The sequence below is a fragment of the Cajanus cajan genome, chromosome 3, assembly GCF_000230855.2.
Source record: "Cajanus cajan strain Asha chromosome 3, NIPB_CcT2T_4, whole genome shotgun sequence".
Classification (NCBI taxonomy): domain Eukaryota; kingdom Viridiplantae; phylum Streptophyta; class Magnoliopsida; order Fabales; family Fabaceae; genus Cajanus; species Cajanus cajan.
The window spans coordinates 77,420,088-77,433,450 of record NC_138519.1 but is presented as its reverse complement, the minus strand read 5'-3'; the positions used below and the strand labels follow the sequence as shown (position 1 = coordinate 77,433,450).

The window sequence follows — 13,363 nt, the reverse complement described above, 5'->3', positions numbered from 1 at the left end:
CCAATTGGGTGACACTCGACACATTTACATATTATTGAGTAATTAAAATCAATTGCAACTGTGGTTATAAATAATTAATGTCATAATTTTCCACTTTTGTTTGAGTTTAATTAAATAATAGTGAGAATTTAAGGGAAAACAAAATTGTAACAAATTAAAAGAATATATAGGGAATATAATAATATTTGGTCGTGTGCTGGGCTGTTGTGCAATCTAGGGAGATTTTCACGGGGAACATGATAACCTTAAGAAAATAATGTAAGCAAAGAGTAGAATACATTTAATTTGTTTAAGAAATAAATTTATAGCAGTTGTGAGGAGAAGATTGTTACGTCATCGATGTTAGCCCCAACAGACAATAAAGATTAGCAACAGAACGTGCATGGCATGATTGGAAACGACAACAACTTAATTTGTCGGTTAATACATCCTATCCTATCCTCGTCACCCTAACCCCATGTATGTGTTACTTGGCAGCAAATACTTTCAGGCCACACCTCACATGCCTCTGCACCCTACCCTTTCGACACACCCATAGATTCACTTCTTCCTAACCAGAATCTCATCCTTCTGATCACAATTTGAATGTTTATGCCATTTACCAATCTTATGTGCTTCTCGGACATTGCTGTGCGTGCGTGTCCATCTATCATTTTCCTTAATTTCCTTCTAGCTAGTAGTGTACGTGGATAACCATTTTCTTATCTACTTTATATTATAATAATAATAATATTTGCTTTAGGGGGGGTGTTTATGAAATATGTATACCATTCATAAGTGTAGCAATCTAGTCTCTTTGTTTCAAAAATAATTATTAGTCTAGAAAGAAAGTATCTTTATTAGTGATTAACCAATTTGGTGTATATTTTACTCTCACTCAATACGGGAAATTAATATTGTCAATTTGTATATAGTTATGTGAAAAAGACCTCATACCACCTTGTTACTATTAAACTTTTTCATGCATACGCGCAATAATTAGCAATAGTAGTTAGCAATACTAGGGGGAAAAAAGTATAATTTATTCATTTTGTATGGTTCTAGTACATCTCAAATTCTCCTATGATTTAATACTCAGAATAATTAATTATTTGGAATAGGAGGTCTAACTTTATGGAGTCCCCGTTACCATGATGTTACAAAGCTTGAAAGTGGAATGGATCACCATCCTATTCTACCGGGGAATATATCAGATATTTGATCTTTTTTCGTTACTCAATAAAATGATAACAGATTTGACTCGCTCTTTCTGGAGGCAAAAACTGAACTGAAAATTAACATGAAGAATCCCGATAAGTAAAAACACTGATGTGAAAGTCTAACAACGAATGGATCGATTAGAGTGGTTCCATTTTTTCCTCTAGCACAGGGTCGACATCGACGGTATATCTAAAATGTAACTTAAAACAGTAACTTTGGCAGTTCAAAATGGACAACCTAACTTAAAATGATCCCTTTTGAAAAAATATGTTAAAATGAATTTAATGAAACCATATGTACATGTCAACATCAAACACAATTTTTAATTAAAAGTTAAGAATAAGCTTAATGAGTCTCCTATTTAAGTTAGTGTGAATAATAGAGGCGTGCAAACACGACATAGACATAGCGGACCACGTTACAAATTAAGGGGGGACCCTCCATAGTTTGGTTGGCAATCTTTTCCAAAGTTTCATACTCCTCACACTACAACTTGCATTCATTCATTCTTCATTCTTTCCATTCAAGACTTGCTTTCCTTGCCCCTCTCGTTACTTTCTCATATCCTTAACTACCTACACCTTTAATATCTATCTATCCTTTTATCTCCAAAGTATCTATCTCACTCTTGGGTCCGGAATAAGAAGTAAACACACGCGCACGCACAAGCTTGATTGATTCTTTGCTATGAAGAAGCTTTGTCCCAATCTTGATCGGGAGGATGGGCTCGAAACCGTGCTTGAGGTCCCTATCCCGGAGGAGATTCTCACCCACAAGAGTGGAACCACCAAAGCTTGGCACAACATGAAGAACTGGATGAAGCCACACTCTGAATCGAGATCATCGTCAGCATCCATGACAGCAGTTTTTGGAGGCAAAAACACTGAGATTCAGCTTCTGTTAGGTGTTGTTGGAGCGCCATTAATCCCTTCACCTATCGCCTCTGACAACCAACCCATCACTCGCAGCATTAAAGACCAACACATTGTCAGTCATCTTTTCCTTCACTTTTTCTTCCAGTACACAATGATTCAATACAATAACAAAAAAATTATAGATCCCTTTGCTTAAATTAGTCATTATTTTAACCGGGATCACACCAGAATGCCAAAAATTAGTTTTTTGTCTTCCTGGTGTGACTCCAGTTTCAATACTGATGAAACAATTTAAATGAAATTATTGAAGGTTGGTCACTAATTTGGTGACTTTATTGATTGTTTGATGTGTTGTGTATGGTTGTTTAGGAGGTTTCGATGGCTAAATATATAGTGAAGCAGTATGTGGCGGCTGTGGGAGGGGAACGTGCTTTGAATTGTGTGGACAGCATGTATGCAATGGGGCAGGTCAAGATGGGGACTTCTGAGTTTTGTGCAGGAGAAGGGAGTGTGAATAGTAAGAAGGTGGTGAAGGTGAAGAACTTGCAGATGAAGGGAGAGGTGGGGGGTTTCGTGGTGTGGCAGAAGAGGCCAGAGTTGTGGTGCTTGGAGCTTGTGGTTTCTGGCTACAAGATCAGTGCTGGTAGTGATGGTAAAGTGGCATGGAGGCAAACCCCTTGGCATCATTCTCATGCTTCTCGTGGACCACCAAGACCTCTTAGACGTTTCTTACAGGTAATAATTAACAAAAAGTTCTTCAAACCATTGGGACATAAAGGAGCATGCTTAATTATGATCGTGATGATAAAATTGATGGCATGCGATTGTTTGTTTGTATGGGGGCAGCGCAATAAAGCATGCTTAATTATGATTAGTATATGGGTGGGGTAAAAAGTTGAATCATTCTAGCTACTAGAGGACATATTCTTCACTGATTTTCATGGTAACTAGATAATTGCCTCTCTAGGCTTCCTGTGCCTAGTGGTTTCCTCTGATCAATATGAATGGGTTAAAGGATCCTTCAAGTCTAAACCATGCTTAAGTGCTATCCTACTTTATTTTTTTCTCTTTACTTTCTTTCTCAGGTGTAGCTTTCCCACTTCATTTTTAAACTCTTCAAAACTCAAATAGTCTTGCTTCCCTCAGCATGAGAAGAAAAGTGGGGTTGGTTGTTGACAGCCTTCCAAACCAAAACATGCCAACAAGGAAAGAAAAAAAGGCCATGTAACAAAGTGCTTCCCATTTTCTAAAGGAATTAAAAAAATATATTTTTTTGTTGCTTTCCCATTGAAATTTGCTTCCCTTTAGCATCACCTGGAACCAGAAGGTCTAAATTTTAATATGAAAAGTCAAACAGTATAAGATGGGAACGGGGAATTACATTCCTCCTTAAAAGTCAAACAGGGAATTTTTCCTAGTTAGTAGTTGCGATTAAGACAAGTCAACAATATCTTAGCTTTCCTCCGTGTGTGACAACCTGTTCTCATCCATTCGAAGTTGTTTTATTCTTTTGCCTGGAACCTCTTCAGTTTTGAGGCAGTTGGAGTTGTTATCTACTTCCCCATTTGGTAAGAGGTAGAATTTGACCGTCATGTAACGCCGCCAATATAAAAATTGGTAAATAGTAACATTATAACTTTTGTTTATTTTTTATTACTAACTGAATCTTCAAGTTGAGCCTGGTAATATAAAGAAAGTATAAAATATTTAATATAGGGTTTACGTAAAAACAATCACTAAATAATAAATTATTAACGTGATAGAAGTGCTAATAAAATACTTTTTCTAACCCTCTCTTGTATGATAAAGGATAGGTTGCTAATATTTCTCTCCTCATAATAAAAAAGAACAACTTTGAATTAGTTAAAAGACGTACCCTCTCATTATCTTCTTTGTATCTGACAAATAACAAGAGTAAATTATACGTTGTCTTTTTATAATTTACATTTTTCAACTTATTTCCTTTATTTATTCTTGTGTCACTAAAATCTAAAATATAAACCCTCTTACAGAAAGAAGTAAGTTGACGAAGTATGAAATTACAAGAGTATAATGTACACTGCTAAGACAGAACTACTACAACTACTGTAAAATGCCTGCACATTACTAATTGCATCATTCAAAATCTCTTCAATAACAATTCACATTTTGACTATGAACTTTAGACGAATGATCTAACACTTTTTTTTTAACAGGGTCTTGATCCAAGGTCGACGGCTAATTTGTTCGGCAACTCCATATGCATCGGAGAGAAGACAGTGAACAACGAAGATTGTTTCATATTGAAACTCGAAGCTGAGCCATCCACGCTGCGAGCGAGGAGCAACAGCAACGTAGAGATAGTTCGCCACTCGGTGTGGGGCTACTTCAGCCAAAGAACAGGGCTATTAGTGCAACTAGAAGACTCACACTTACTCAAACTCAAGTCTCATCATGAAAACGAGAACATATACTGGGAAACCAACATGGAGTCCCTCATACAAGACTACAGGGCCGTTGATGGCATCCAAATAGCACACGCTGGGAAGACTAGGGTGTCCTTGTTAAGGTTTGGTGGGGGCCCCGAGACACATTCCAAGACAAGAATGGAAGAGGTTTGGCAAGTTGAGGAAGTGGATTTTAACATCAAAGGGTTGTCCCTGGATTGCTTTTTACCTCCTAGTGATTTGAAGAGAGAGGAAGAGGAAGAGTCAGAGTGTGGTGGTGGGGTGGTTGCAAGCAATAATGCCAAGTTACCCTACAAGATTCGTTCGGCTTCTTTTAGGATTAGTGCTTCCAAAGTAGCGGCTGTCAACTTGGATGACTCGTGTACCAGTGAAAGCGATGAAGATTTGTAAATCTTTGTGTTTCTTTCATCTTTTCTGTAAATAGTGGTACATGGTCGAGTTAGTAGTTGAGCTACAATGTTATCTCCTCACTTTTCTCGCTACAAAGTACCAAGTATAGGATGGAAACAGTTTTCAATAGTCAATAGAAACTTCTTCTACTTATATCCTTTTGTTTTTGCCATTCTGTGGAGTCTTAAAGGTTAGGAAAAAAGACAGTGAAAAACGAAAGGGTAATTTATCTGCAATGTGAATAACTTAAAGATAGTATTCCAACCATGAATCTAATTTCTGTTTGCAACTATCATTGCTTAATAGACATACGATTTCACTTCAATTTATTGGAGTTGTAATTACTAATTTCTCTTTAACCTCAGATAGAGTTAGAGAGATATACCTTGTTACTTGGGATTCTAAGACTATCAACAACAGTTTGTGAACATCAATCAACAAAAAAAACAAAAGACTGAATGGCAATATATACGTATTTTACAGCCTTGCAGAAAAAGACAAGTGGCTTCTCCTGAACATACATCAATTTATAGAGAATACGATTATAGAGTATAAACTTAATCTTTAATGTTACAACTTAGAACATAAATCAAATGGAATATATGCAAAAAACTGGTAGAAAATACATTTGAACTGAGAAAACTGAAGATTCACTCATGGATAAGCAAAAAATATTTAAATTGTAGACAAGGCAAGAGTAAAAGGTTGTGGATATTATGTGCTATATCAGTATTTGATTGTTCTGTTCAGTGATTGTTGTACATATACTAAGTTACCTTCTGCATTACATGTAATTGACTGTTGTAGAGAAATCAATGAGCTTTAGAAGTAGAAGACTCCAGCGAAAATATGTCACTAACCAAGCTATCAAGGAAATTGTAAGACGAACCACCTTGTTTCAAGCAAACACTTGCCTTTTCCTTCAAATTGAAGGCATTCTCTCTAATCTCGTTCACTTCATCCCCAACCATTAGTTTTTTTATGGTCTTCTCTACCTCTCCTCTCTCTAGCTTATTCTGTAAATGCACCCCAACCTTCCAAACATCGCTTGCATATTTGGCATTGACCTTTTGGTCAGCAAAACAAGGCGTACAAATCATTGGAACCCCTTCACATATGCTCTCCAACGTTGAGTTCCAACCATTATGAGTCCAAAATGCTCCCACTGCAGGATGGCTCAGCACTTGTTCTTGAGGAGCCCATTTGACAATGTAGCCTCTTCCTCCCAAATTCTCTAGGAATCCACTTGGCAATGGTTCAAGCCATTCTGAGCCATGAATTAGCCCAGGTCGAACCACCCACAAGAATGGTTGCTTGCTGTTGGCTAACCCGCAAGCTATCTCCAAGAACTCGGCCTCACTTATAGCTGCAATACTCCCAAAACTCACATAAACAACACTTCGACGTTCTTGTGTGTCTAACCAAGACATGCAGCTTTTGTCTGGGGTCAACAAGCTAGTAGAAGAAGTTGAACCTGTAAGACAATGTTTGTGAAAAGGACCTATAGGGTACATTGGTACGGACAAATCTTGGCGCAGTTTTGTCAATGCAGATGATTCCAACTCTTCAAAGGTGTTCCAAATAACCCCCGAAGATGCCTTGCATTCCTCAACAAAACGACAAACTAGCTTATAGAATGCCTCGGGGTCCTGTGACGGAAACTTAGGAAGGTCTTTCACTTTAAGCGGTGGAAGATCCACCACAGGCTCCTCCAATCGAGATTCTGAATTTTCAACAGAAGCAAACACGAATATTTTTTAGAGCATTTTCATCTCAAGAAGGCACGTTAGTTCAATTTGCAGTCGAAAAAGAAAATAAATGATAAAAGCAAAAATGAGATATTTTTATTATAACATGTAGATAAATGAATAAAATAAAGGTTTAATTGGAAGATGGGAACTGTGATATGAGAAGGGTGCGAAGAAGGAACCTTGTACGGGGAGGTAACCCTTTTGTCTAAGGAGAGGAAAGGAGGCAAAAACAAGAAAAGAGGAAGCAGCACCAGTTCTGAGAACAAGGCGCGGGAGCTTCAACTCATCACACACGGTTTGAGTGAAATGAAGGGCAGCGTCGGCGATGAAGCAAGGAACACGTTGCCTACACTGAGACAGCGCCGCAGCCAATAAGTCCCTGAGAGGGTTTCTGCATCGGACATTGATGAGGTCGGTGAGGTGCACGGCGTCGAGCGTGGAGGCTTCCGTTTGGGATAACCCATCGGAGATGGAGCGGAAATCGAAGTGAGGGTAGGAAGCAGGGTCGGGGGAGTTGAAGAGGGTGTGGACGATGGTGATGGAGAACCCCTTCGAGAACAGGATGTCTGCCAGGTGGAGTAACGGCGTTATGTGCCCTTGTAACGGTGACGCCATAAGAAACAACCTTTGATTTTCCTCCATGCTTTCAAGCTTTCAAGTTTGGACCGCAAAAACCAAATGAGCTTCTGTGTGTTTTGTTCTATTATCCCGCAAAACCAAAATGAGGAGGTTCACTTCTACTCAACCCTATCAATTAACTTTTCAGAAATACTTATATGAAAAATAAAAAAAACATAGAACCAACTTCTATGTAACCTAAATTTAATTAATACGGAAGTTAATGTGTAATAATTATTTTATATTACTTTCTTTAAAATCTTTTTTAAAACATGCGCGTAGATTATTTTCAATTTATGAAATGAAGAAGATGGAATAACTTTTTTAAATAGGTTAAATTTTAACTTATATATAAGTGGAAAATTATTTTTAAGAGAAATTAACATGAAGAAAATTTTATAAATTAGTTTTTACATTAAATTTTAACTATTAAAAACTTTATTTTATTTATCTTTTTATAATTTTTTATGAGGAGATTTATTTAAATAAATCCTAACACGTGTTAATTAATTAGGTAAAGAAAAATACTAATAATTTTTTCTCTAATATTTTTTTTGGGCTGAAATTGATTAAAAATGACAAAATTTATTAAATTCTGCCATAAAAATAGGAGTGAGATTTGGCGTGAAATCACTAAATTTGTGATTTTTAATAATTTTTAAATTATTAAAGATAATATTGCTAACATTTATCTTAAGTGAAAAGTAATCGATAGAAAGAGTGAGATGAGAAATCTTAATAATTTTAAGGCTAATTTTACAATAAAAATCAATTGTCAAGTAATCTAATGATATTATCGTAAAAAAACTAATTTAATGCTATTAGTCTTCTTTATGAATATACTATAATTATATTGATCGAGAGTTCTTATAGGAACTATATTTTATTGATAATGTTTTTAAGAAGAAAAAAAGTCTTATTTGTTTCAATCTATTTTTCTATCTCGATTTTTAAATTAATTTTTAATATTTAAAAATAACTTTGAAAAATAGTATAAACTAATCATAAACCTAAAATAGAATTTATTTATTCAAAATATTTATTAATAATAAATTTTAAATATAATATAATTTGTATATTTAAAGTATTTATTTGTTAAAAATTTATTATCATACAAAATAAACGATTAACTTGTGCATAATAAAATAGGTTTTTGGGTTCTTTTTATGAAATTCAAATCAAGAGTGTTGTTTAATTATTTTTTTTTATAAGAACCGATGCCAATATTTTGTATTAATTATTTTGTTACATTAAATATTATTTATTAAAGTTATTTTTCTTAATTTGTCTAGTAGTTAATAGAGTAAGAGACTCATTAATATAAAAATTAATTTAAAAATATTTTAAAAAATAATTAATTTTATTTATTAGAAATAATATAACATAACATCAATATTTTAAAAATATTTTTAAGAATATAAATAAATAATAATAATAATTGATGTTTAACAAATTTGTTTTCATTCTAGTATGATCAACTTTTACTTTTAAAATTGATTTAAAAAGTTAATTTAATCTAACTATTTTTTATTAAAAAAACATGTTAAAATTATTTTTTTATGAGAAATGTATTTTAAAATGAATTATTTATAAATAAATAGTATATTTATATTTCCCGGTGAAAAGAGAAAAAGCAGAGAAGTGACAGAAGGAGAGAGGAAATGGAGGGAGTGGAAAGAAAGGGGCGGAGGTTGTTGCTTATCCCTTTGCCACTCCAAGGTCACATAAACCCCATGCTCCACCTCGCTCAGATCCTCTACTCCAACGCTTTCTCCATCACCATCCTTCACACAACCTTCAACTCCCCAGACCCTTCTAACTACCCTCACTTCAACTTCTCTTGCATCCAAGAACCTTCCTCCCTCTGCCTCTCCCAATCCTCTGCTTCCCATCTCTTGAATTTCCTCCTCGCTCTCAACGCTCAATGCGTCACGCCATTCCAGGAGTGCGTCACAAAGTTACTGTCGGAGGAACCTCAACCTGTGGCCTGCTTGATCTCCGATGCTTTGTGTTACTTCACACAAGGCGTCGCCGACAAGCTTCGCCTCCCCAGGATTGTGCTGAGAACGGGTGGAGTTTCTTCCTTCGTTGCTTTCGCCGCGTTTCCCTTTCTCAGACTAAAAGGTTACATTCCCATACAAGGTTTGTCAGTACTGATACTGCTACATTTTTTTTTCTTTTTTGTCCTGAAATTTCATTTTTAACATAACATTAATTACTTTTTTATATGTACTCCTAATATTATTATTTTTAAATTATTGTTGTGTTCTCGTAAAAACAAAAAGTAAGTTATTTTTTATTTTATTAACCAAACACTAATTATTTAACAGAGGGAGTATATTCTCCCATGAAAACCTTAAATGCTAAATAAAATAAAAAGATAAAGAGCAGTATAATTTTGTATTCATCACTGACCTCTTATTGGGAAGTGGATTCGTGAGCACAAGATCACAAAGACAAAAGTCAACACAGCCCAAGGAAACTAGATAGTAGAATGACATTTCTACTGTGAAAGATGTATAATGAAATCAACCATGTTTATAAGAGGAAAAAAATTAATCATTCTTAACTAATTTTACATACATTAAAAAATTTAATAAATACATTTCATTTTTATAATTTTACATAAAATATATATTATATTATTTAAAATATATTTAACCACATTTATGATAGATAGTATTCTCATTTATTATTATAAAATTATTTTTTTATTAAAAATATTAAATAAAATTTATTTATATTTTAATTTTAAAATTTTAAGTATTTTTTTCTCATATATAAATTTAAAAAGAGTAGTATTGTAAAAACAAAGTACTAGTTAGAAAAAAAAAACTCATATACCAAAAATTAATCCAACTGATTCGTTATTTATATTTTTAGTTAAGGATTAAAAATTAATTCTGATTTTTTATTTATCAAAATAATGAAAAAGGTCGAAATTAAAGTGGATATTGCTCTAACCTGTCGAGCCGACGTTAGTGGTTAATTTGATTCCTGTTTATGTATAAGAAGAAAAAAAAAATTCCTGTTTAGATAAAAAGTTGTAAAAAAAAAAAAAAAAAAAAAAAAAAAAAAAAAAACTTAAGACTTTGAGTTGAAAGAGAGCGATAAGATCAAGGTTTCTTTTTTTTTAGTTAAGATTACTGGCTGAATTTGAAGTAAGTTTTTACTTGATTAAAAATTATTATATATTTAATAATTGCCATTTAGATACATTAAATTAAAATTAAAATAAATAATAAAGTACAAAAATTTAGATATATTGTATAATCTATTGAAAAATTTAAGACTTTATTTGAAGAGAGGAAAAATAGAATAGAATAAGTGATAATTAATTTGATAAGAATTAGATTAAAAAAAATTGAGAAATATAATAGAATTTATAGTTATTTAGTTGGATAAAACTAAGTGAGAAATAAAGTAAATTTGATATTTAGAATTATTATTTAACCCTCACTTTATAATATATTTAGAATTAACATTTTTTATTTTATGTAATTTTATATATTTTTCAAAATTCATAAGAATAAATAGAAAAAATATAAAAAAAATAATATAGGATCCACTTCTAATTCTTGACGGTTCTCCTTAGATATTCTAATCCATCCTATTAAATCACCTCCACTAGACTAATAGTAAATCTTAATATTAGAGAAAAAAGTTGATCGTATCGCATAATTAAAAAAAAATGATATGACATTACGAAAAAGTATGAAATATTATTATAAAATATAGTATAACAACTCATGTAATTTTTTACTTTCATTTTTTGAAATATCCTATAAGATTGCAAATTGGAGGAGGCAGTGACAGAGGTACCACCACTGAGAGTGAAAGACTTACCTACGGTGAAGACAGAGGAGCCAGAGAAATACTATGAATTATTACACAGATTTGTCAACGAGACCAAGAATTCCTTGGGAGTGATTTGGAACTCCTTTCAGGAGTTGGAATCATCTGCACTAACAAAACTGAGCCAAGAGTTTTCCTTTTCCATGCCAATGTTCCCAATAGGTCCCTTTCACAAGTACTTTCCTACTTCTTCTTCTTCTTCTTGTAGCAGCTTAATATCACAAGACCAAAGTTGCATCTCTTGGTTAGACAAACACTCACCCAACTCTGTGCTCTACGTGAGTTTTGGGAGTGTTGCTGCAATAACTGAGACAGATTTCTTAGAGATAGCTTGGGGTTTAGCCAACAGCAACCACCCTTTTTTGTGGGTGGTTCGACCGGGCCTGATCATGGGCTCAAAATGGCTCGAACCCCTACCAAGTGGGCTCATGGAGAATTTGGAAGGCCGGGGCCTCATAGTGAAATGGGCCCCCCAACTAGAAGTCTTGGCCCACTCAGCAGTTGGTGCATTTTGGACTCATAATGGTTGGAATTCAACCTTGGAGAGTATTTGTGAAGGGGTTCCTATGATATGCATGCCATGTTTCACGGACCAAAAAGTGAATGCAAGGTATGTGAGTCATGTTTGGAGGATTGGGTTGCAACTAGAAAATGGTGTGGAGAGAGGGGAAATAGAAAGGGCCATTAGAAGGTTGATGGATGTGAATGCTGAAGGGAAGGAGATTAGAGATAGGGCCTTGAAATTGAAGGAAGAGGTAAAGCTTTGCTTGAAAACAGGTGGTTCCTCTTGCTCTTCTTTGGAAGCCTTGGTTACTTACATTCTGTCATTAGAGTCATCTACTTTTCAAGCCTCTTGATTAAGTTCATGCTAAACTGTTTGAAGTGCATTGATAGGATCTTTCATTGTTTATTTAAAAACATATGGAACATGCTACAAAATAATTTTCTTTGGCTGATGATATTATATGCATCTTTTTTTTATCCATCAAAATTAAAATTAATTCCTTGTGCATGTTATTTCAATTCTTATCACTAATTTGACCTCTAATGATATTATATTTATAACGTCTAATGATGGATGTTTTGGTTGTTAGCTTATCAAGGATTAATCATATGTCATGATATATTTATATTAATGTTAAAATTATAACATGCATTTCTTTAATATTTTCTGGTCAAACTTAGCCATTTTTTATATTTAACTGAAATGTTCGTATTTATAAGCTTGTTTCAAAATCTCGAATTACCATCATCATTCCAATACTAGTTTCAGCTACCGTTTTAAAATTTTCAAGCAGCAAAACTTAAACTAAAGTGGTTTACAACCATCATGAGTAATCCATGCATCTAAATAACTAAATACCCTTCTATTATTGCTCGTACATTTTCTCTTATATATTTACCTCCACATCTCATGCTCATAGATTAAAGTGCAAGGACTAAACATAAAATTAGATTCTTTTAAATTATTATATATTTATTTCAATTGAAAATCAATTTAGAAAATCTAACCATAATTAATCACCCTCATTCCATTAACACCTTTATTTCAAAACAAGGTCATCTACTCATATATAACTTTAGTTAGGATCAATTCTCTTAAAAGTAAATAGGTTAGGTCTAAAATCCTCCTAAGCCACTTAAATTCGTGACTGATTAACGACCAAAAATAAAACAAAATATAAACTCGTGAATGATTATTCGTTAGGCCCATACATACTTGGGCCGGATATTCTTGACAATATAGAGACTGAAGCAGTGTTTTATACTCAGACCAACCATGTTGAAAAAAAAATCTATCAAATTGGATACATAATAATATTTTATATTGAGTTGTGTTCTCTTCATTAATTTAGTGTGTTCCTTTCTCCGTAATTCGAACAAGTACTCTTGTAAACTAATACCTATTGTATAGCTAACATGATATCCAGAATTTTGACCCATAAAATAACATTTTTTGAACAACAACCAACGTCATTTATGTCTCAACAAAAATCACAAATAAACTAAAAAAAAAAAAAAAGTGTATTCTATTCCAATCTTTCTATATATTATGACTCGTAAATATTTATCCGATTTTCAAATCCCTATTGTATGCTTGCTCATTTTGTTCCAAATCTCTTGTGAACCATAAATTCTAAAGGATCTGTCATAAATATTTGCTTGCCAAAATTGTGATTAGAAACCATTGTAACTAAAGGATGTGTCGGTTGTAGAATTTATTACA

General features: G+C 33.5%; 3 protein-coding genes across 3 annotated transcripts; 2 read left to right on the top strand and 1 right to left on the bottom strand.

Moving 5' to 3' along the window:
* The first annotated feature begins 1,610 nt into the window (after positions 1–1,610).
* LOC109790046 (replication factor C subunit, putative (DUF620)) lies at positions 1,611–5,065 on the top strand. Its single transcript, XM_020349138.3, has 3 exons — positions 1,611–2,187; positions 2,445–2,810; positions 4,271–5,065. The coding sequence occupies exons 1-3, from the start codon at positions 1,888–1,890 to the stop codon at positions 4,910–4,912; spliced, it is 1,308 nt and encodes a 435-aa protein (XP_020204727.1). The 5' UTR covers positions 1,611–1,887; the 3' UTR covers positions 4,913–5,065.
* A 541-nt stretch (positions 5,066–5,606) lies between these two features.
* LOC109790050 (UDP-glycosyltransferase 76F1) lies at positions 5,607–7,429 on the bottom strand. The gene is made up of 2 exons (XM_020349145.3): positions 6,843–7,429; positions 5,607–6,635 (listed from the first exon to the last, which is right to left on the bottom strand). Exons 1-2 carry the CDS (start codon positions 7,303–7,305, stop codon positions 5,725–5,727), a joined length of 1,374 nt encoding a protein of 457 aa, XP_020204734.2. The 5' UTR covers positions 7,306–7,429; the 3' UTR covers positions 5,607–5,724.
* Positions 7,430–8,899: 1,470 nt separating this feature from the next.
* LOC109790051 (UDP-glycosyltransferase 76B1) lies at positions 8,900–12,153 on the top strand. The gene is made up of 2 exons (XM_020349146.3): positions 8,900–9,423; positions 11,071–12,153. The coding sequence occupies exons 1-2, from the start codon at positions 8,943–8,945 to the stop codon at positions 11,991–11,993; spliced, it is 1,404 nt and encodes a 467-aa protein (XP_020204735.1). The 5' UTR covers positions 8,900–8,942; the 3' UTR covers positions 11,994–12,153.
* Positions 12,154–13,363: the final 1,210 nt, after the last annotated feature.